This window comes from Lycium barbarum, chromosome 4, assembly GCF_019175385.1.
Source record: "Lycium barbarum isolate Lr01 chromosome 4, ASM1917538v2, whole genome shotgun sequence".
Lineage (NCBI taxonomy): Eukaryota > Viridiplantae > Streptophyta > Magnoliopsida > Solanales > Solanaceae > Lycium > Lycium barbarum.
Window position 1 is genome coordinate 146,661,924 of NC_083340.1, and position 19,916 is coordinate 146,681,839.

Sequence of the window (19,916 nt, forward strand, 5' to 3'; positions counted from 1 at the left end):
TCAAAACCTTTCAATATCATACTGGTTATTGACTATATTTATATTAGAGATTATTACTTTTTATTTAAAATATTTACCAATAAAATAGTTACAAAAGAATCCGACTTTGAGTATGTAAGTATAACATGAAAATAGAAGAATGATTTACATAATTTTAGTTCTTGAAGTAAAATTTCAATCTAATAATAATATAAATAACAAGATATCTTAAGACATTTTTAAAATTTGAGCTCTAAAATAAAAAAGAAATATACAATAAAGCCTAATGGTCAAGTTTTGAAAACCAAAAGAACAAAACAAAAACCAAAAAAGAGATGTATAACTTTTAATTATAAAATATCATTACTTAAAAATTTAATCACTAAAAAATAGGCTACAGTTTATATTACTGAGGGTCATTTTTGACATTTAAAAATATATGTAATAATTCAAATCATCTTTAGTCATTAATTTAAGATGACTAAATATAAAAAGGATATTATTTCCCAAACGCCAAAATGTTAAGGGGTGTAAAGTAATTTTACTCAAATATTAATAATGCTACTACTGAAGCTTTTGCTTTTTCCCTTTACATTTTTTTCATGTGTATTTTCAAGATTCCATAATTCTTTCCTCCAAGAAGAACCAAAGGGCTGAGGGAAGTGTATCTGCAATCAACAAAATGCCAATCAAATGGTAACTATTTTTTAATTTCACTAAACACTTAACATTAATTATAGATTCTTGTGTGTATGTTTATATTTTATTTTGTTTGTGGGTAGGGTTTTGCACTGGCAACCAAATGCAGGGACAACAGTGAACAGTCAAATAGTGAGTGAAGTATCTCAATGTGTTGAAAGTATTAATGGTATTAAACAAGGAAGATGGAAAGCTACTCTTAGCTTTTATAAACCCATGCTTAGAGGTACTATTTCAATTTACTTAATAAGTAGTATCTTTGTATTTTCTTGTTTATAACTGTGATTTACTGTAAAGGGGTGATCTTTTTTTAATCTTGTTTCATTAAAAAGATTGGATTTTTGTATTTTTTTGCTTATAACTGTGATTTACTGTAAAGGGGTTATCTTTTTTTTGTATGGATTCATTAAAAAGATTGGATTTTTGCATTTTTTGTTTATAACTGTGATTTACTGTAAAGGGGGTCATCTTCTTCTTACACGATGTGGGGTGGGGTGGGTTGGTGGTTGTAGGCCTGTAGGGTGAGTGGTGGGTTGAGGTTGGGGTGGGGTGTGGGTGGGTGGGTGGGTCGGTTGGGTGTGGGATTGGTGGGTGGGTCGGTTGGGTGTGGGATTGGTGGTGTAGGCCTGTAGGGTGAGTGGTGGGGTGTGGGTTGAGGTTGGGGTGGGGTGTGGGTGGGTGGGTATTTTCCGAAAAATGTTTTTCACTAAAAAATAGTAAGAAATTCACTTATGTTCCAAGAACGCATTTTCTGGGAAAGCGTTTTCCATGGAAAAGATTTTCCTCCATACCGAACACACCATTAGCTTCTATAAACCCATGCTTAGAGGCATTTCATTACTTAATAATCCATAGTAGTATCTTTGCACCTTTTTTATGTGGATTCATAAAAAAGATTGGAGTTTTGGGAAGGTTTACTCTTCTGTAAGGTAAATTATTTATAAGCGAAGTAGTATTGAAATGATTTGGGTCAAGAATAGAGCAAAATGGTTGAGGATTTGTATAGCCAACCCCAACTTAATACAGTTGACTGATTGAATGGTCTATTTCGTAAGGCAGCCTTTTGGAAGACTCAGAGGAATTTTAGGGGGGGTGGGGGGTGGGGGGTGGGGTGGAAGGGATTTGAACATTTACAGGGGCGAGGATGTGAAGATTTACAGGTTAAAAAAAAAAAAAAAAAATATTAAGGCTCCCATTGAGCAGCCTCTGGTGAGGCTAAATTCGGTGTCCTTTGGGAGAGAACCCCTGATCCTTTTAGGCTATATGTAACAGATGCCGGGAAACATTGATGTATTTGTCACTAGTAATAAATTTAAGCTATTCTTTACAGGCTAGTGCACATGTGAACCTGCTTCAACCTCACTTATTTTTTTATTTTTATTTTTAAAATAATCAAGAAATTTCCTGAGGGCAGTGGTGCATATGCTCAAAACTCAATGCATAATGGGCCTGTTTCTCTACCTATCCACTTAAATACTTGGCTTTTGTCTGCGGCAGGCTTCGAATCTGTAAAGTATGTCTAACTCATACATCACGTGTTGCTTTCTTACCACTAGACCAATACCCTGGGGGCAACCTTGCTTGGGATTTCTGTGAGTACTTTTGCACCTTTTATAGGAGATTTGATTGTGGAATGATATTTTTTGTCTTGATAGAACAAGCAAATGCAATGGAGTTTCCCCGAGATTTTTTAGGGATTTCGCTTCAAGAACAGCCCAACAAGTATTACTTTGTAATTAGAGGACAACGGATGATCTTGGAAGCAGAGTCATCAATTCAGACGATAATGGAGAAGTTGCAGTCTTACAAAACGAGGGTTGCACTTAATTTTGAGGTTTGTAATAATGAGATCTGCAAATTATTGTTTGTACAGCAGGAGGTGATTAACTTATCTAGCACCATCCACAGTCTTGCTTTGTAAATTTAAGTGTCTATGATTGATCTTCTATGATTGATCTTTTCTGCATTTATTGTGCTTCAATGCTCCGTGAAGATTGAAGAACTTCCCCACTTGAATGTTACTATTTGCCTTATAAAGAAAAGGAAGATTGAAGAAATTCAAGATGATTACTGTTTAACGGACTACATTTTAGTTCCTCTAATCATAAATCAGTCATAAAATAAAGTTTCAATTCTTATAGAATCGTGTCATCCAGTTGGGAGGCCATTGATCAACTATACTCTTTCAAACAGGACTCATTCATTTGAACTGGCCAAGCTTGTCCTTGCAATACCAAAAGCACTATATGTTGTTGATGAAGTTGTCTGTTCTCTTTGGTGATTCTTAGAAGATATTTTCCATACATGCAACTGTTTTGCCTTGCTCTGGTTTATACTTCAGAATTCTATAAAAAGGACTTACTTAGCACTACTTCATAATACTTATTAAATTTTTTACTTATATAGGGGTTTCAATATCAACTTGGTGACTTCCAGCTGCGAGTGGGCAAAGTTGTTCCAATCCACTCTGAGAGCTTGAGGGGAATAGTTATGGAGGTATGAAATAACTTTAATATATATTCTCAGTTGGATGCTTGTTATGTGATTAAGCCTTTTATGTTTGTTGTTCTGCATGGAGAGGACTAGATTTATTGTGCTTTCCTTTGAAAAACAATTACTACTTGTGTCCTTTTCTTAATGCTAAAAGATGGTCACATAAACATCTTTTCACTTGATGGATCTCGATTGAACAAAGCAAAACAAAGAGAACTAGTCTGAGAAGACATCTACCCTCTGACTAGTAGGAAATCATCTGACTACTTCTGTTAGCAGGTTTTTCCAGGTTAGGTAGAATGAGGAGATGAGGAAAGAGATTATAAGGCGATACACCTTTCGACGAACAACATTCTTGTATAAACCAAATAAAAAAGAAAGAATTATTTCAGCATAATCTTCTGTTTTTCTTCTAATCATATTATTTGCTAATTATTTCGTTGAATTGCAACTGTACTCCACAAATTTTAAGCTTTTCCATTATGAGCATTCTGGCCTGACGAGATGTTTCTTTCTTTTGTAGATGGAATATCTTCCGATTTCCTCATGGGAGAAATCACACCAGATTATGGGTGAATTCTTTGACATATGGCAGGAAGCTCTTGGAAAAAGATCATTACCCGGTCATTTTGTGCACATTGAACCAAGTTTTTCCGAGTTTGGCCTCTCTGATCAATACACTTCACAGCACACAGCTGTACAGTATGCTAGCATCATGGCTCAAATGATAGCAACAGCTCAATCAGCACAAGCAGTTAGAAATTAGATTGTAGCATAATGTTCTGTTGACATAATAAGATTTTAGCATTGTACCTGTTGTATTCTCAATACAAGAAGACATTAAAAGAAATGGTTTTCCTTTGGCACCAGGCACCAGGCACCAGGCACCAGTTCATTATGATGCTGTTATTGCTGCCTTATATAGAAAATCGACGTTAAAGACAGATCTAGTTAGTATATTGGCCTGAAGATGGTGCTACTGCTACTGAAATTAAAGTGCTTAGATGATTTTAACCTTGGCCTGAAGCAGCATAGAGATTACTCATATGGAGGTGCTTGCTTCCTGTAAATTGTTTTGTACTCTTTATCTTCAGAAACAGACTGGGAATATGCATGAAGAACGTGATGTCGATATATAGCTACTTCTTATTTACTTGCAGCTAAAACCAGAATCTCAATACAGAGCAAGCTTAAAGCTACTATGTTTTCAGATTACTGTGAAAAACACTCGCCCGCACCCTTTACCCCCTCCCGAATTCTCTACTTCACATTTAATTTTATCTATAAAAAAAAAAATTGAAAGTTTGCGTGGTTAAATTTGGTGTGGGGTAAGTGGTGGGGATAGTGAGTGATGGTGGGGTGAATAAGAAAAAATTTCTCATTTTTTATATAAGTTAATAAAATATAATATGAAATAGGAAATTTGGGAGGGGGTGGGTGAGTGGGAGGGTTGGATAGAGCGGTGGTGTGGGTTAGGGGTGGGTGAAGATGAAGTGTTTGAGGGTGGTGGTTGGTTGGGGGTGGGATTTGGTTGGAGGGTGGGGTGGGTGATGGAGGGTGGGGTTGGTGGGGTACGGGTGGTACATTTCGAAAAATATTTTCTACTTACCAACCAACCAAACATGAGAAAATAAGTAGAAGTTCACTTATTTTTCACTACTCAACCGAATATGAGAAAATAAATAAAAAATTATTTATTTTGCGAGAAATATTTTCCTCCGTACCGAACACAACTTTGATAGAAAACAATACAATAATGAAGCATGAGAAACAATCATCCAAAAGGGGTTAAGTGTACACTATACCTTTGACCAAATCCCCTAATATCCCATTTATAAAACAGCCCACGTTAAAATCTGTGTAGAGGTATTGCATTCTGCTATAACTTGAAAGTCAAAGGTCAATACTGAATTTCATTCTTCATTTTTACTTTATTTGATAACAGACTAACTGAAAGTTTCAATGTTTTAAACTTCATTTGTATAATGTTTTTTCTTCTTTTCAACTTCTTCAAATATGAATTATAATGCTAATAATTGTTCTTGTTTTTAATTGTATTTGAAACCAGATCTGACTGCTGACTGTTACTAAACGGGTATTACTTGGTTCAAATTTTTATTTTTTATTTTTAACTTCTGATTGAAATTTCTCTGGTTCATTGTTCCTTTAAGAAAATGATTTTATAACATTTTTGTGCTCTCACTAAAATATCAATTTATGTGATTTAATCAGACCTTTAGCTCCTTTGAATATCAGTCATTATAAATTTGTGTTAGAAAAAAACTATAATATTTATATTGAACAGAAATTAAAATGGTCAAAACTTAACACAAATAATAATGTGTCCCTGAACGCGATTTCTGTCCGACTAGGATGGAAATCTTTCTTTATTCTTTGCATTACAATAATGGTTTAATGCTAACAATTTGCTTTATAATTGTCAAATCTATTCTTGACCTTGAGCAAGAGCAACTATGAAATATTAATGCTTGAATTCCCCCTAAAACTAGTTGTGTTAATTCTACCACCACCACACCAGGGCGGAGCTACGATTCTGTTCGTTGATTCATCATAACCCAATATTTGTGTTAAAAATGAATATTTATTCCAAACGCATTAAGCTACTCACTACTAAAAAATCTCTATTTTCCCACTGATTTCCTACTGAAAAATGTTTAGTGGCTATTTTCCACTGAACGTGGGTGGAAAAAACTTAAATAGTAGTGTTTTCATACGGAAAACGTAGGAAGTTTTCCAGCATTTCAGTGGGGACCTGCTTCCCACCATGCGTTTTCCCTGTGAGCTAGTTCGGTGAGAATAAGGTCGGAAAATCATGTTTTATAGCACAAATTTCCTACTAAATGTCGGTGGGAAAAACATCTTTTTCTAGTAGTGACCTTTTCTAGAAATCAAAACTCATAAACTCAAAGTCCTAGCTCAGCCTATGCGCTAAGGGGTGTTATCACTTGTGGGATGAGGTTGTCCATTGTTAATCAAAGGTCGGGTTCGAGTCCGGGGGAATAAAGAAATTCATGATAGGGAGCATTTTTCCCCTTATATGGGCCAGTTTTGCGAATATCGATGAGTCGAGCTGGTGAGTTCTGAATAGCAGATGGTTATAAAAAAAAATATATGCTGATTCTCGTGCTTTATAAATCCTAGCAATTCTTTTAGAATGGAGAAAACTGTGAAAAAAAAAGGGGGGCTTTTTAATAACTGAAGAGGTGCAACAACACAGAATACTGCTAAACAGGTTCAAACAGCTATAAAACTCACTTCTTCTCTAGAATCTTCAATTATGTAATTTGTGTAATTGTTTTTCGTTTGTAAACAAAGAAGAGATGCTACTTCCATATAAAAATTCTATCTAATTAGCTTTCATTACAAAATGCACTGTACTTTTGTTCCTATCCTGGTGTGATTTGCCAAACTTTAACATAAACAGGTAAAATTGTTGTCTTAGTAATGCCTAGCTAGTCTGATATTACTTCCTTTGTTCCATATTATATGAAGGTATTTTACTGGACGTGATGTTTAAGGTGTTGATTTAGACATATATATATATATATATATATATATATATATATATATATATTTGATAAAGGTAACCGTTATGTAGATATTGACAGGTATACTACACAAATTGTGAAGTCCCCTCTAAGATATTACAAGAAGGTTCACAACTACTTCACATTACAAAGTGTCTAAAACATCAAATGTATCTTCAGTTTGTATTAACATTTCCTGTTTACAACAAAAATAAAGAGGCCTAGAACAATTCATTTTCAACTTCTGAATGTTGCAATATTTGTCTTCAAAACATCTCTGGTTCCTTTCTGCCCATATAGACCACCAAATACATGCTGGGACAATCTTCCATTTCTCCTCCTTGCTGGCTGCATTGCCATCTCAGTTCCTGCATTGTAATATTTCCTTAATGCTTCCTGGCATCACCCACCTAATTTTCCTTAGGTTGATAAAGATTTTCCATAGCCGATCAGCCCATCTGCAACGTAATAAAAGATGACTGGTCGTCTCTGCCTGTTCATCACATAAGTAACATCTAGAGCATAGATGAAAGCTCTTAGCCAGTTTCTCATGAGTCAGAACTACTTCTTTAGCCAGTAACCAGCTAAAACAGGCCACCTTGCATGGAATTTTAACTTTCCATATCATTTTCCATGCCCAATACTCCACCTGATTGTTGAAAGGATTCAGATCCTTGTAAGCAGATTTAACTTAGAATTTCCTCCGACTGTCAACTTGTCGGACCAAGCTGTCCTCCTCCTCTACAAAACCATTGAACTAGGAAAGAGCGTTGAGGAATTATGCTACTCTTTCCAGGTCCCAATCATTCAAAATTCTTCTGAAGTTGAGATTCCATCCTTGTCCAGTCCACATGTAAGACACTGCTGCTTGTTATTGTTGGCACCAAATGAAAAGTTCTGGAAATAGTTGTTTGAAAGGAGTTTGACCAATCCAGTTTTTATTCCAAAATGAGATCTTTCTGCCATTCCTAGCTTTGTATCCCAGTTTTGACTGAAATAATTGCTAGAGAATTTTGATGGATCTCCAAATGCTACATCCATATGGAGTGGAAACTTGATTTGTAGTCTAGTTGCCTTCTTCTTCATATCTTGCTTTCATGACATCTTTCCATAGCATGTTGTCTTCTGTGGCATACCTCCATAGCCACTTCATCATCAAACTCTTATTGTGAGTTTTCATGTTCCTGACTCCCATTCCCCATTCTTTCTTGTTGTTGATCAATTCTTCCCATTTCACTAAATGGACTTTTCTTCTTGTCTCCATTTCCTTGCCAGTAGAAGTTTCTCCTTAAAGCTTCAATCTTGTTGATCACATTGACAGTAGCAGGAAATATAGACATCATATAAGTGGGCATTGCATCAAGTACACTGTTAATTAAGGTTAATCTTTCCCCCATTGAAATGTATCGACTCTGTAGCTCTTGGATGTCATTCACCTCATTTACTGGATATATGTAGCTCTTCCCCCAATGAATGTGAAGACCTGAAATTACTTCCAACCAGGATGAAAATAATCCTCAGAATCAGAACTTGTCTTTTTGAGGCCTCACAGTATACCAAAGTGTCATCTGCATATTGTTGGTGGGTTATTTCCAAAAGTTATTCATTTATAGTAGCGAGAATAAAAGAAAATGAAGTAATATGATTTAAAAGTTAATTCTATCGAGAAGACATCACATTAAATATGAGTTATAAGAAAGATACGTCCAGTATTGGGCTCCTTGATGTCATTCGTATAATGTTTTTTATTTTTCTTTAAAAAAGAATATCTTTAAGACTATCAAGTTCATTGATCACACGACCAAAATGAAAAAGAGTAGTTAACTTTAATTTCATGTGTGATTCTATCTTTGCTTCAGGAATTAGAAATCCTGTTTATGTCGTGTGAAGATAATTAAAAAGTTTTAAATTTGAATTCTTGAAAGTTTTAACCGGTATAGAAGTAGAATGTTGTCAATATTTTGATTATATCTCAAAATGGAAGTGTTGTGGAGGAAGTATTATTTTCAGTAAAGTAGACGTTGATTTTGAATTTTTCCACTGCAACTGAATTACATGCTTGTGGGTTATTGCAGTTCTTTTCAAAAGATCATGGACACTTTTATTGAGAAGGTAGTAGATTTTGGAGTTAAGAAGTTCAAAAGTATCAGTGAATTCAAGGAGAATCTGGAAACCCTGGAAAGAAATGTAAAGCTACTATCAGATAAAGCATTCGATGTGAAGACAGAGGTCGAGAATCGAGAGCGATCTGGGAAGAAGAAGAGAAAAAGAGAAGTTGATTCTTGGTTTGACCAGGTTATAAAGACCGAAGAAGAATTACGTGCTTTAAAGGAAGTAACAAGAGGGAAGAAAAATGGAGGTTCTTTGGAGAAGATGAATGGAAGGGTTGGAGAACTTCTTGAGCAAAGTAAACATTTTGGAATGCCCGTACATGATATATATGAGAGCGATGAGTGTCTACTGCTGGCACCGCAAGTTCATGAGGAAACATCAGAACAAAATTTAGAAGAGATTTGGATGTGGTTACAGGATGAAAATGTCTCAAGCATCGGTATATATGGCATGGGAGGTGTGGGCAAGACGACTTTGGCAAAACATATACATAATCGGTTTGTTAAAGACACTCGTTATCAAGTTCATTGGGTTACTGTCTCTCAAGGGTTTAGCATCAAAAGATTACAAGACGATCTTGCCAAAATTGTGAATCTGGATCTTTCAAATGAGGAGGATGAACATAGAAGGGCAGCTAAATTGAACGGGGCATTCAAAGAAAGGAAGAACATTGTTATCATATTGGATGATGTATGGGATCGCCTTTGCTTGGAGAAGTTGGGTGACCCTCTTCGTGTGGAAGGCTGTAGACTGATTCTAACTACTCGCTCGTATGAAGTCTGCCAAAAGATGGGTTGTCAGAAACTACTTGAAGTGGAGAATCTCAATACTTATGATGCTTGGGAGTTGTTCAGGAAGAGTCTAGGATGCGAGACTGTGCTTAGGCCAGATATCGAGCCAGTTGCCAAATCCATGGCAGGAAGGTGCAAGGGCTTGCCGCTCGGGCTCATCACTTTGGGGGGAAGCATGAGAGGGGTGACTGATATAAGGGAGTGGAAGAACGCTTTGAAAGAATTCCCCGATGACATGGAAAGTGACGTATTCAAGGTACTGCAGTATAGTTATGATCGGTTGAAAGATAAAAAAATGCAAGAGTGTTTCTTGTACTGTGCTTTGTATCCTGAGGACTATGGAATTAATAGAGATGAACTAATTGATAGATTTATCATGGAGGGACTGTTGAAGGCAAATAGTAGGCAAGAAGAGTACAACCAGGGGCATACCATGTTGAATAAACTAGTGAAGGTCTGCTTACTTGAAGAAAATGATGATATAGGAGAAGTAGTAAAGATGCATGATTTACTCAGGGAAATGGCATTGCGGATCACCAATTTTAAACCAAGGTACATGGTAAGGGCTGGAATAGGATCACAAGTGCCGGAGGAGCAAGATTGGGCATTCGATTTGGATAAAGTCTCTTTTTTTAGAAGCAAGATAAAGGGATTCCCTGAAGACATGGCACCCAATTGCCCCACATTATCGACCTTGATTTTTACTTGGTGTTGTTTGGGAAGGATCCCAGAATCTTTCTTTCAGCATATGAACAACCTCCAAGTACTGGACTTGAGCTTCAACTCAGAGCTTATGGATTTGCCGAGTTGGATATCTAACTTGGGAAGTCTTAGAGCACTCTTGCTCCGAGGATGTAAACAGCTCAGATCTATACCACCACTGGGAAAGCTCAAAAATCTAAGGATGTTAGATATATCTGGAACTGGTATTGAGGAAGTACCTCAAGGCATGGGAAGCTTAGTCAAGCTTAAATATCTATATATGCGTGGAATATTATATCTTGATGAACTGCCAAAGGAGATATTACCTAAACTTTCCCATCTTCAATACCTCAATCTTCCTCTATGTATTAATGCACGAGGTGAAGACTTGACCAGCTTGGAACTGCTCGAAGATTTCAAAGGCCGGTTCTGCGATTTGCATGACTTCTACAAGTTCATGAGAAATCGCCTTAACTATGAGAAAGATTGGTGGTATGACATATTTGTAGGGCAAGAGATGGACGCTTCTCGTCATGAGGTCTTTGTAAATAGTACATTCAAAGAAAGAAGAGTGATTGTACAATGTTGCACCATTGAAGCAGGTGGAGGAGAAGCGCGTGTTAGGATTTGAATCCCAAATCCGACCTTTGTAAGCAGGTTCCCAGGAAAGATTGGAGGGTCACAGCTGGACCACTTAAATACCAACCTCCTTAGACAGAACCTACTTACGCCGTGATGTAAGCGAAGAATAAATAGCACACACAGATTTATAGTGGTTCACCCTCAATGTGAGAGCTACGTCCACGTTGCTGCTGCAGATCTTATTAAAGAAGAAATATTACAAGTGTTTACAACACTCAACCTCACAACCCCAATCCCAATTACACTCAAGAATTTTACCACAGAAAATTCTCTCAAAGACCTTCTCTTACTTAGGCCTTTCACTAAGAGTATTTCTCTTAGATTTTTCTCTCTCTTTGGGATGTGTTGTCTTCTTCAATTTGGTGTGTTTACAAAAGAACCATAAGCTACCTATTTATAGGAATGAATTTCCTATGATGAGGTAAGCGCTTACATCACGACTATCATGAGGTAAGCGCTTACATCACGACTATGTGAACAAAAGAATTGACTTGTTTGGCCAATTCCACACCTAACAAATCTCCCACTTGAAGACTAATTTTAATTTGTCTTCACACTTTGATCGATGCAGCAGCTCTTTCCTACTTTCATACTTCGTGCAGGCCAACTGAAGTTGAGCATAGCTTCAGTTTGTCTATCGTCACTACCTTTGTCAGCATGTCTGCTGGATTCTGACTCCCTGCGATCTTCTCAAGCACTAGCGCTCCATCTTCCAAAGCTGATCTAATGAAATGGTACCGGAGTTGTATGTGCTTCGTTCGAGCATGGTAAACCGGGTTATTTGCCAAATGAATGGCGCTTTGGCTATCACAATATAGCACACTTCCCTCGTGGTCCTGATCCAATTCCCGCAGAAAAGATTGTAGCCACATCATTTCCTTTGTGGCCTCCGTCACAGCAACGTACTCAGCCTCACAACTAGAGAGAGCTACTATCTTTTGCAACTTGGAAACCCAAGAGATTGCAGTACCTCCGAAGGTGTAAACATACCCGGATGTGCTCTTTCTGCTATCAATATCACCACCGTTGTCAGCATCAACATACCCTTGCAATCCTATTTTTGATTTTCGGAAATACAGAGCTGAACTCGAGCTGCCTTTCAGATATCTGAATATCCACTTCACAGCCTCCCAGTGTTGCTTTCCCGGATTGCTCATAAATCGGCTGACAACTCCCACTGCATGTGCAATGTCTGGCCTTGTACATATCATTGCATACATACCAATTGCAGATGCATAAGGTATCTTGTCCATCTGCTTCTTCTCATCCTCGGTTGTCGGCGACTGATCCTTTGACAACCGAAAGTGTCCAGCCAAGGGAATGCTGACTGGCTTGGTTCCATTGGGTTCTTCCTTTATCTGATAAACCCATTTATTTTGCAATGCCTTCTTATCCTTTGGCAACTCGGCTAACTTCCATGTATGATTTGCCGATAGTGAATCCATCTCATTTTTCATTGCCAGCTCCCACTTAGTCGATTCATCGACTTGCATTGCTTCTTCATAACATTCCGGCTCCCCTCTATCAGTGAGTAGAATGTAGTTGAGGGATGGAGAGTATCTGTGAAGCGGCTTCCTGATCCTGGATGATCTACGCAACTCTGTGATTGGCGTCTGTTCATTTGTTTCAGAATCAGCACCTTCTCGGATTGTTTGTTCCTCTGCCTCGGTTGTACCTGGCTGCGGCTCAGGTGTCGGGAAGTCCCTCAAATCGACTATTTCCGATTCCTTGTCCTGACATTCTGAATTCTTTTGCAGCTTGTCTTTGTATAGTACCTCTTCGTTGAAGACAACATTCCTGCTTCGGATGATCTTCCTATTTTGTTCATCCCAAAATCGGTACCCAAGCTCGGTGTCACCATAGCCAATAAAGTAACACTTCTTTGATTTTGGATCAAGCTTGCTTCTAGCCGTATCATCATTATGAACATATGATAAGCAACCGAACACTTTCAGAAATGAAAGATTTACCTTCTTGCCACTCCAAACTTCTTCTGGAATTCTGAAATCCAAGGGAACTGACGGTCCTCGGTTAATTAAGAAGGCCGCGGTATTGACTGCATCTGCCCAGAATGTCTTGGGCAGTCCAGAGTGTATTCTCATACTCTGAGCACGCTCGTTCAACGTTCGGTTCATTCTTTCGGCTACTCCATTCTGTTGCGGCGTTCCAGGAATAGTCTTCATCATCTTGATCCCATTATCGGCACAGTACCGTTTGAAATCACCATCAGTGTATTCTCCGCCGTTGTCGGACCTCAAACACTTCAACTTGAGGTTTGTTTCATTCTCGACCATGGCTTTCCATCTTTTGAATACACTAAACACATCGGATTTATTTTTCATAAAATAAACCCATACCTTCCTGGTTGAATCATCAATGAAGGTCACGTAGTAGTGTGATCCTCCAAGGGAGGGTACAGTGGTAGGTCCCCACACGTCTGTGTGCACCAATTCCAGCTTTTCGACCTTCAACTCTCTGCCTGCACTTGAGAAGCTTACTCGCTTTTGTTTTCCGAGAATGCAGCTCTCACACGTATGAAGGTCCACCGTCTTCAGCTCCGGAATTAAGCCATTTGTCACCAACAGCTTCATCCCCTTCTGGCTGATATGTCCCAGCCGACAATGCCACAAATCTGTCTTCTTTGTGTTGTCAACCACAGCAACAGTATCACGACAGCTAGTCGTCATGTAGAGAGTGCCAATCTTCTTTCCTCGGCCAACTACCATAGCACCTTTCGCCACCTTCCAAGACCCATTACCAAAGTTGAGATCATATCCCTCATCATCAAGCTGACCTACTGAAATCAGGTTTCGCATCAGCTTTGGAACATGTCTAACTTTTGTAATCTTCCACGAGGATCCATTTGACATCTTCAAATTAATGTCTCCCGTGCCAACAACGTCTAGCGGCTCTCCATCGGCTAAATAAACTTTGCCGAGATTCCCAGCCACGTAGTTTGTCATTATATCATGATGTGGGGTGGTATGAAAGGACGCTCCTGAGTCAAGCACCCAAGAGTCTATCGGGCTGTCAACCGATAGCAACAACGCATCGCCAATGTCTTCCGTAGCAGCGTTGATTCCAGCCCCCTTGTTGTCCTCCTTCTTTGGCGCCCTGCAGTTCTTCTTGAAGTGACCTGGTTTTCCACAGTTCCAACACTCATGTGTTCGTCCTGGTCTGGATTGACCCCTGCCATTCCTTGACTTCGATCTGCCCCTATTTCGGTTGTAGTTTCTGTCATAATTTCTGCTTCTGTTTTCAACATTAAAAGCAGAACTCGTCGATGCCTCTCCAGAATCTGTCCTGCGCACTTCCTCAGCAAGGATACGATCCCTAACATCGTTGAACTTTAGTTTGTCACTGCCGACAGAATTACTAACCGCTGCTCTCATTGGCTCCCAACTATTTGGTAGGGATGCCAACAAAATTAGAGCTTGCACTTCATCATCGAAGTCAATTTTTACCGATGACAATTGATTTACAATGGTATTGAATTCATTTACGTGTGCAGCAACATGATCATTTTCCATCATCTTTAGGTGAAATAGTTTCTTCATGAGAAATACCTTATTATTTGCCGAAGGTTTCTCATACATGTCAGACAATACCTTCATCATATCTGCAGTGGTCTTCTCCTTTGCCACATTGTGAGCAACGTTCTTTGACAGCGTCAGCCGAATGACTCCCAGAACTTGTCTGTCGAGGAGATTCCAATCTGCTTGCTTCATCTCCTCCGGTTTCGGACTCAGAGGTTCATGAAGCTTTCTGCCATATAAATAATCTTCAATTTTCATTCTCCAGAACGCAAAGTCTGTACCATCGAATTTACCGATGCCGTGCGTCGTACCATCTTCGCCTCCCATCGTTTCTGAATCACAACACAACCTGTTGCTCTGATACCAGTTGTTAGGATTTGAATCCCAAATTCGACCTTTGTAAGCAGGTTCCCAGGAAAGATTGGAGGGTCACAGCTGAACCACTTAAATACCAACCTCCTTAGACAGAACCTACTTACGCCGTGATGTAAGCGAAGAATAAATAGCACACACAGATTTATAGTGGTTCACCCTCAATGTGAGAGCTACGTCCACGTTGCTGCTGCAGATCTTATTAAAGAAGAAATATTACAAGTGTTTACAACACTCAACCTCACAACCCCAATCCCAATTACACTCAAGAATTTTACCACAGAAAATTCTCTCAAAGACCTTCTCTTACTTAGGCCTTTCACTAAGAGTATTTCTCTTAGATTTTTCTCTCTCTTTGGGATGTGTTGTCTTCTTCAATTTGGTGTGTTTACAAATGAACCATAAGCTACCTATTTATAGGAATGAATTTCCTATGATGAGGTAAGCGCTTACATCACGACTATCATGAGGTAAGCGCTTACATCACGACTATGTGAACAAAAGAATTGACTTGTTTGGCCAATTCCACACCTAACAGCGCGAACATCAATTATTCTTCCACATGGCATTGACATTCTAGAGATTACAAACTGCCATGGGCTGAGTAGCTGCTTGGTGGACAATTTTCTGTCACAGACAACTTTAGCAGGCTTGACTTGCGACATCGAGCATTGTGATGACATAGAATGGATTATCAACGCTCCCTCTGGTAGAAATACTACTATAGACCCACACTGCATACATTTCCATAGTCTGCGGGTTGATGTTTTGCCAAATCTTGTTGGGCTTTGTAAGGGAAAAATTGCATCTCATGTTCCATGTGACACCTTCTCTGGTCTGACAAATCTGGTTATTAGCAGATGCAATAGGATAAAGAACTTGATTCTGCGGGCTATATTGCAGGATCTCGAAAACCTTCAGAAGCTTGTTGTACAAAGGTGTGATGAGATGGAAGAGATAATAGCTGAGGAAGCAACTGAACAAGATGGAAGTAGCCTATTAGGTACAAGTAGTGGCATTCTCATCCTTCCAAAGCTAACAGAGCTCCACCTATACAGCCTGCCTAAATTGAAGAAAATCTGTGAGGGAAAACTGATCTGTGATTCCCTTGAATCGATGAGTTTAGGTCGCTGCCCCGAGCTGAGGCTGCCTTTCTATACTCCCAATACAAATGGACATCCTCTCCCAGCCCTTAGAGAAATTGAAGTTGAAGAAGATTGGTGGGAAACATTGGAGTGGGAACAATCCCGTATCAAGACCCTCTTCCAACCTTACATTTCATATGTGCGCCACTCCGCCAACCCCTATGGCTAAGTGTCCATTTCGTTTTTTTTTTTTTAAGAAAAAAGAAACATTTGTTTGTGGCTCACTTGCTCAGCAATGTTTTTCTCTATGATGCAACTTTTCTAATTGCATCTGATGAAGATGATGATACTTCATCTGATTGTGGCTCACTGGCTCAGCAATGAGTAACCTTTCTTGCTGTAATGACACACTCTTGCTCCTTTTTCACTTCCTTTTTCTTTTTACCCCAAAGAAATGTCTGTAATCAGTTTAATTTTAGAAATATATAGCTAATAGATGGCTTCAGGGAGAGATACCCTTGTTCAAGGTGTATCAATAAACATTTCCCTGGAAGAAGATGGAGCTTTAAAATGCTAGTGCATCTATCCGCGCTTCGCGCATATATTATTAAAATGATTAGGCCAATCAACATTACAATTAATTTATGATTCAAAGAGTATTAAAAAATGAAAAAGTAAAACTAAAATTACAAAACTTGAATCTTATTACTATCAATTACGGTACGAATAAAAGCATTTGTCCTAAAACAGTTTAATCATGTCGTATCATAATTATCATCAATATTCTTCTAAAATTGCAAAATGAATCCTGAGAGAAAATAGAGAAATATAATTTGCTAAAAAAATTTGGACCAAAAATAAAAATGCAAAAAATTAACTCAAACAATGACACATTAGCTTAAAAAAACGGTAAGTAGCATGCCACTCAATGAATTTCCAAAATATTGATGCTAATTGAGTTCATCTACTTTTCTGCAGTAATAAATACACAGTCAGAAAATTTTTCTCGAACTCTCGATATAGTTGTGACTCATAAGTGTGCTAGGGTCAACTTCCCTCCTAATCTTCTTTTTTACAAAACCGCTCTTTCCTCCTGGTAAATCTCATGACAACCTTTAGTTAATGATCACACTTCACTGCCAAGTTCATTAACCAAGTTCATGTACTCAGGTTTCAGATTCCCTCAAGTGATAGAGAAACCTGATATATGTCTCTGAAAATCTACTGAGAAATCTTCCAGAATATTGAAGACTTCCATGCTAGCGCAGCTCTAATTCTGTGAAATGTCATCTTTTACTCTCTTTAATTAAGAAGTTTGTTATGCTTGAAAATCTATTATGAATGAGCAAAATATAATGAAGAATAAGAGATAAGATAGTAAGAAATCCATCTCTATGAGAAGGAGGCCAGAGGGCCATTTTCTAACTTGTTGAGACAACCCAACCACACTCATAGATGACAATGAAGACCGGATGTCATATCTTATGGTTGGCTTATTGACTATTCGTTTCTAAAGCTTAATTACATACAGAAACTGCATTAACAGAGCATTAAGGGAATCAGTTTTTTTTTTTTTTTTTTTTTTTTTTTTTTTTTTTTTTTTTTTTTTTTTATGGCCATCGTTACTATTTTTGTTGAAATTTGCTAGTTGGGCTTCTTTAGTGAAGGCAAAGGGGTGCAATATTGCTGCATTAATGTTTCTTTAATTAAGATTTTGTGGCCTCTCAGAATAAAGGGAAAAAGATTACCGGAGGCCAAAATCCTGGCTCTAAAAAAACCACATGAACGCAGAGGTGGACCAAGGATTTTAAAGACGGCGGGGGCACTATTATCTTAACATAAACGCCAACAAAAATTTTAATGACGACTGAGGGATAATACTGTGTCGGACCGGTCATTAATAGCATAGCAGTGGCGAAAATACAACTATATAGGTCAAATATGTGTAATAAATAAAATTTAACACAGTGAAGCAAATGAAAGAGATAGCTCAGTGGCTAAGATAGCTCAGTGGCTAAAGCTGTGCAACATGTGGTGACAGTGCAGGTTCGAATTTGGGCGAGCTCATTTAACGCTTACTGTTTTTCTAAAAATAGGCTCAAAAAAATAATTAAAAGTGACATTCAGGTTCGATCCGGGGTGACATGTAAGGGAAGCAGCAGTTGCAACCAACGTGCCCCGAAGACACTTTCGTTTGTTAGAGTACACAATTAAATATATACTAATTTCTCAAGGTATATACACATATATATACATAATTTTTTCTGAAGGGTGAGAGTACGCGTGCACTCCCACACTTCTATGTAGGTCCGTCTCTACATGAACAGTAGAAGCTTCTGTTTTCCACCGCAATGGACTCAGGAGCAGGGGCGGATGTACCAAGAGCCCAGGGTGTTCACCCGAACAACCTGGACAAAAAATTACAATGTATATTTAGGGTAAATTTTATGTGTTTATATACATATATTAACTTTTGAACACCCTGAACATATATTACAGTGTATATTTAGGTTCAATTATTTTTCCGAACACCCTGAATGAAAATTCTGAATCCGCCACTGCTCAGGAGGAGTACCAGACTTTGTTTGATTTAGTAAACACTGAACTGAGACAGAAGCTGCTTTCTGAAGAAGAGAAGAAATCTTCTTAAGTAAGGGATGTTACGGGATAATATTATGCATGGAGTGCAATAAGTGACAAATTGTCCAAGAGAACTGAGGCAAATTGTTGCTTGAAATGGTATGATCAATTAACATCACCCATGGTGGCGAAAGGTGAATGGGCAGATGTTGATGACTATCGCCTAGTTGATGCACTTTTTAAGCTGGATGCAAGCTGCATAGAAGATGTGGACTGGGACAATCTTCTTGACCACAGGCTGGCTGGAGAGATATGTCGCAAGAGATGGAACCAAATGGTTCTTCACATAGGTCAACTTGGAAACAGCAGGTCATTTGCCAAACAAGTACAAGTTCTAGCTAAGAGATACCGTCCCGATTTGGCAGAGGTAAGAGAGGCTTGGGATAGCAAACCAGTCGTTTCATGATATGTCCACCCCTCATGTCTGGAGAGATTTATTTTCCAACAACCACCCCCTCTCCGTTTTGGTAATTATTGCTTGCTAAAAGATTTTTTAAAAGACATAATTTGGCAGAGATCCAGTACTGTGTGGAAAGAGATCAATCAACTTCAACTGCAACTGGAAAATCAAGGTTTTGACTATGTGGTATTATCATGGCTATCATGTTTCTGTTCTTTTATTCAAGAATTCTTAAGAAAAAAATTGGATGTTATATTCCATGTCGATATATGTAATTGCTTGTTGGTCTTTCAATTCTTTTAAGATGGTTCCGAGACCAATCAGCTAGAGCTAGTAATGATTATATATGAAGCTTAGTGGATAATAATCGTGGCATAACATGCGGCTGATGATGGATTTTAAAAAAAAATCCACATAAATATTTATGGCTTAATTTAGACCACAAATTTAAAAAGTATTCCTTTCATTCTTAAATTATGTCCACTTAAATATTTTCACATAAATTGAAAGTGAAGGAAGTATTGTATCACTTTTAGAAGTAGTCATTCATACATGTCATTACGAGTTTTAAAACAATTCTGAAAATCGACTGAATTGAACCCGAACTAGTTATTTTTAAGTAAAACCTTTAATGTATATTATATCGCACCTGAAGTTAGGGTGGTTTTTTTATTTAATAAAAAATCGAACCAAACCACACAAGTTAGTATTATAAGATATACCTTATGTGTTAAGTTTAAAAAATAGAAAACATTTAAAAAGTTTGGATTGTTAGACTTGGGAGACCAGCATTCTTAAGTAGTTATGTACCAACTGGCATGTCATTTCTCCAACTTGATGCATTTCTTCGTGCATGGTTTCACCATGTGATAAAAGACCATAACTGTATAAGTGCAGAGCATTGCCTTGAGACTAAC

General features: G+C 38.0%; 2 protein-coding genes across 3 annotated transcripts; both read left to right on the top strand.

Moving 5' to 3' along the window:
• The first annotated feature begins 523 nt into the window (after positions 1–523).
• Positions 524–4,324, top strand: LOC132636915 (mediator of RNA polymerase II transcription subunit 20a-like). 2 transcript variants are annotated; one of them, XM_060353998.1, is made up of 5 exons: positions 524–675; positions 762–904; positions 2,334–2,512; positions 3,085–3,174; positions 3,695–4,324. In XM_060353998.1, exons 1-5 carry the CDS (start codon positions 662–664, stop codon positions 3,935–3,937), a joined length of 669 nt encoding a protein of 222 aa, XP_060209981.1. In that variant the 5' UTR covers positions 524–661; the 3' UTR covers positions 3,938–4,324. The 2 variants fall into 2 exon arrangements, with proteins under 2 accessions (XP_060209981.1, XP_060209982.1); XM_060353999.1 differs by lacking the exons at positions 524–675; positions 762–904 and adding an exon at positions 1,386–1,507.
• Positions 4,325–8,798: 4,474 nt separating this feature from the next.
• LOC132636916 (putative disease resistance protein At4g10780) lies at positions 8,799–16,401 on the top strand. The gene is made up of 2 exons (XM_060354000.1): positions 8,799–10,941; positions 15,413–16,401. Exons 1-2 carry the CDS (start codon positions 8,811–8,813, stop codon positions 16,186–16,188), a joined length of 2,907 nt encoding a protein of 968 aa, XP_060209983.1. The 5' UTR covers positions 8,799–8,810; the 3' UTR covers positions 16,189–16,401.
• Positions 16,402–19,916: the final 3,515 nt, after the last annotated feature.

Coding starts and splice junctions, on each gene's coding strand:
- LOC132636915 (XM_060353998.1), top strand. Junction 2,513..3,084: donor GGGTTGCACTTAATTTTGAG/GTTTGTAATAAT, acceptor TTACTTATATAG/GGGTTTCAATATCAACTTGG. Junction 3,175..3,694: donor TGAGGGGAATAGTTATGGAG/GTATGAAATAAC, acceptor TTTCTTTTGTAG/ATGGAATATCTTCCGATTTC.
- LOC132636916 (XM_060354000.1), top strand. CDS start 8,811: ATGGACACTTTTATTGAGAAGGTAGTAGATTTTGGAGTTAAGAAGTTC. Junction 10,942..15,412: donor AGCAGGTGGAGGAGAAGCGC/GTGTTAGGATTT, acceptor CACACCTAACAG/CGCGAACATCAATTATTCTT.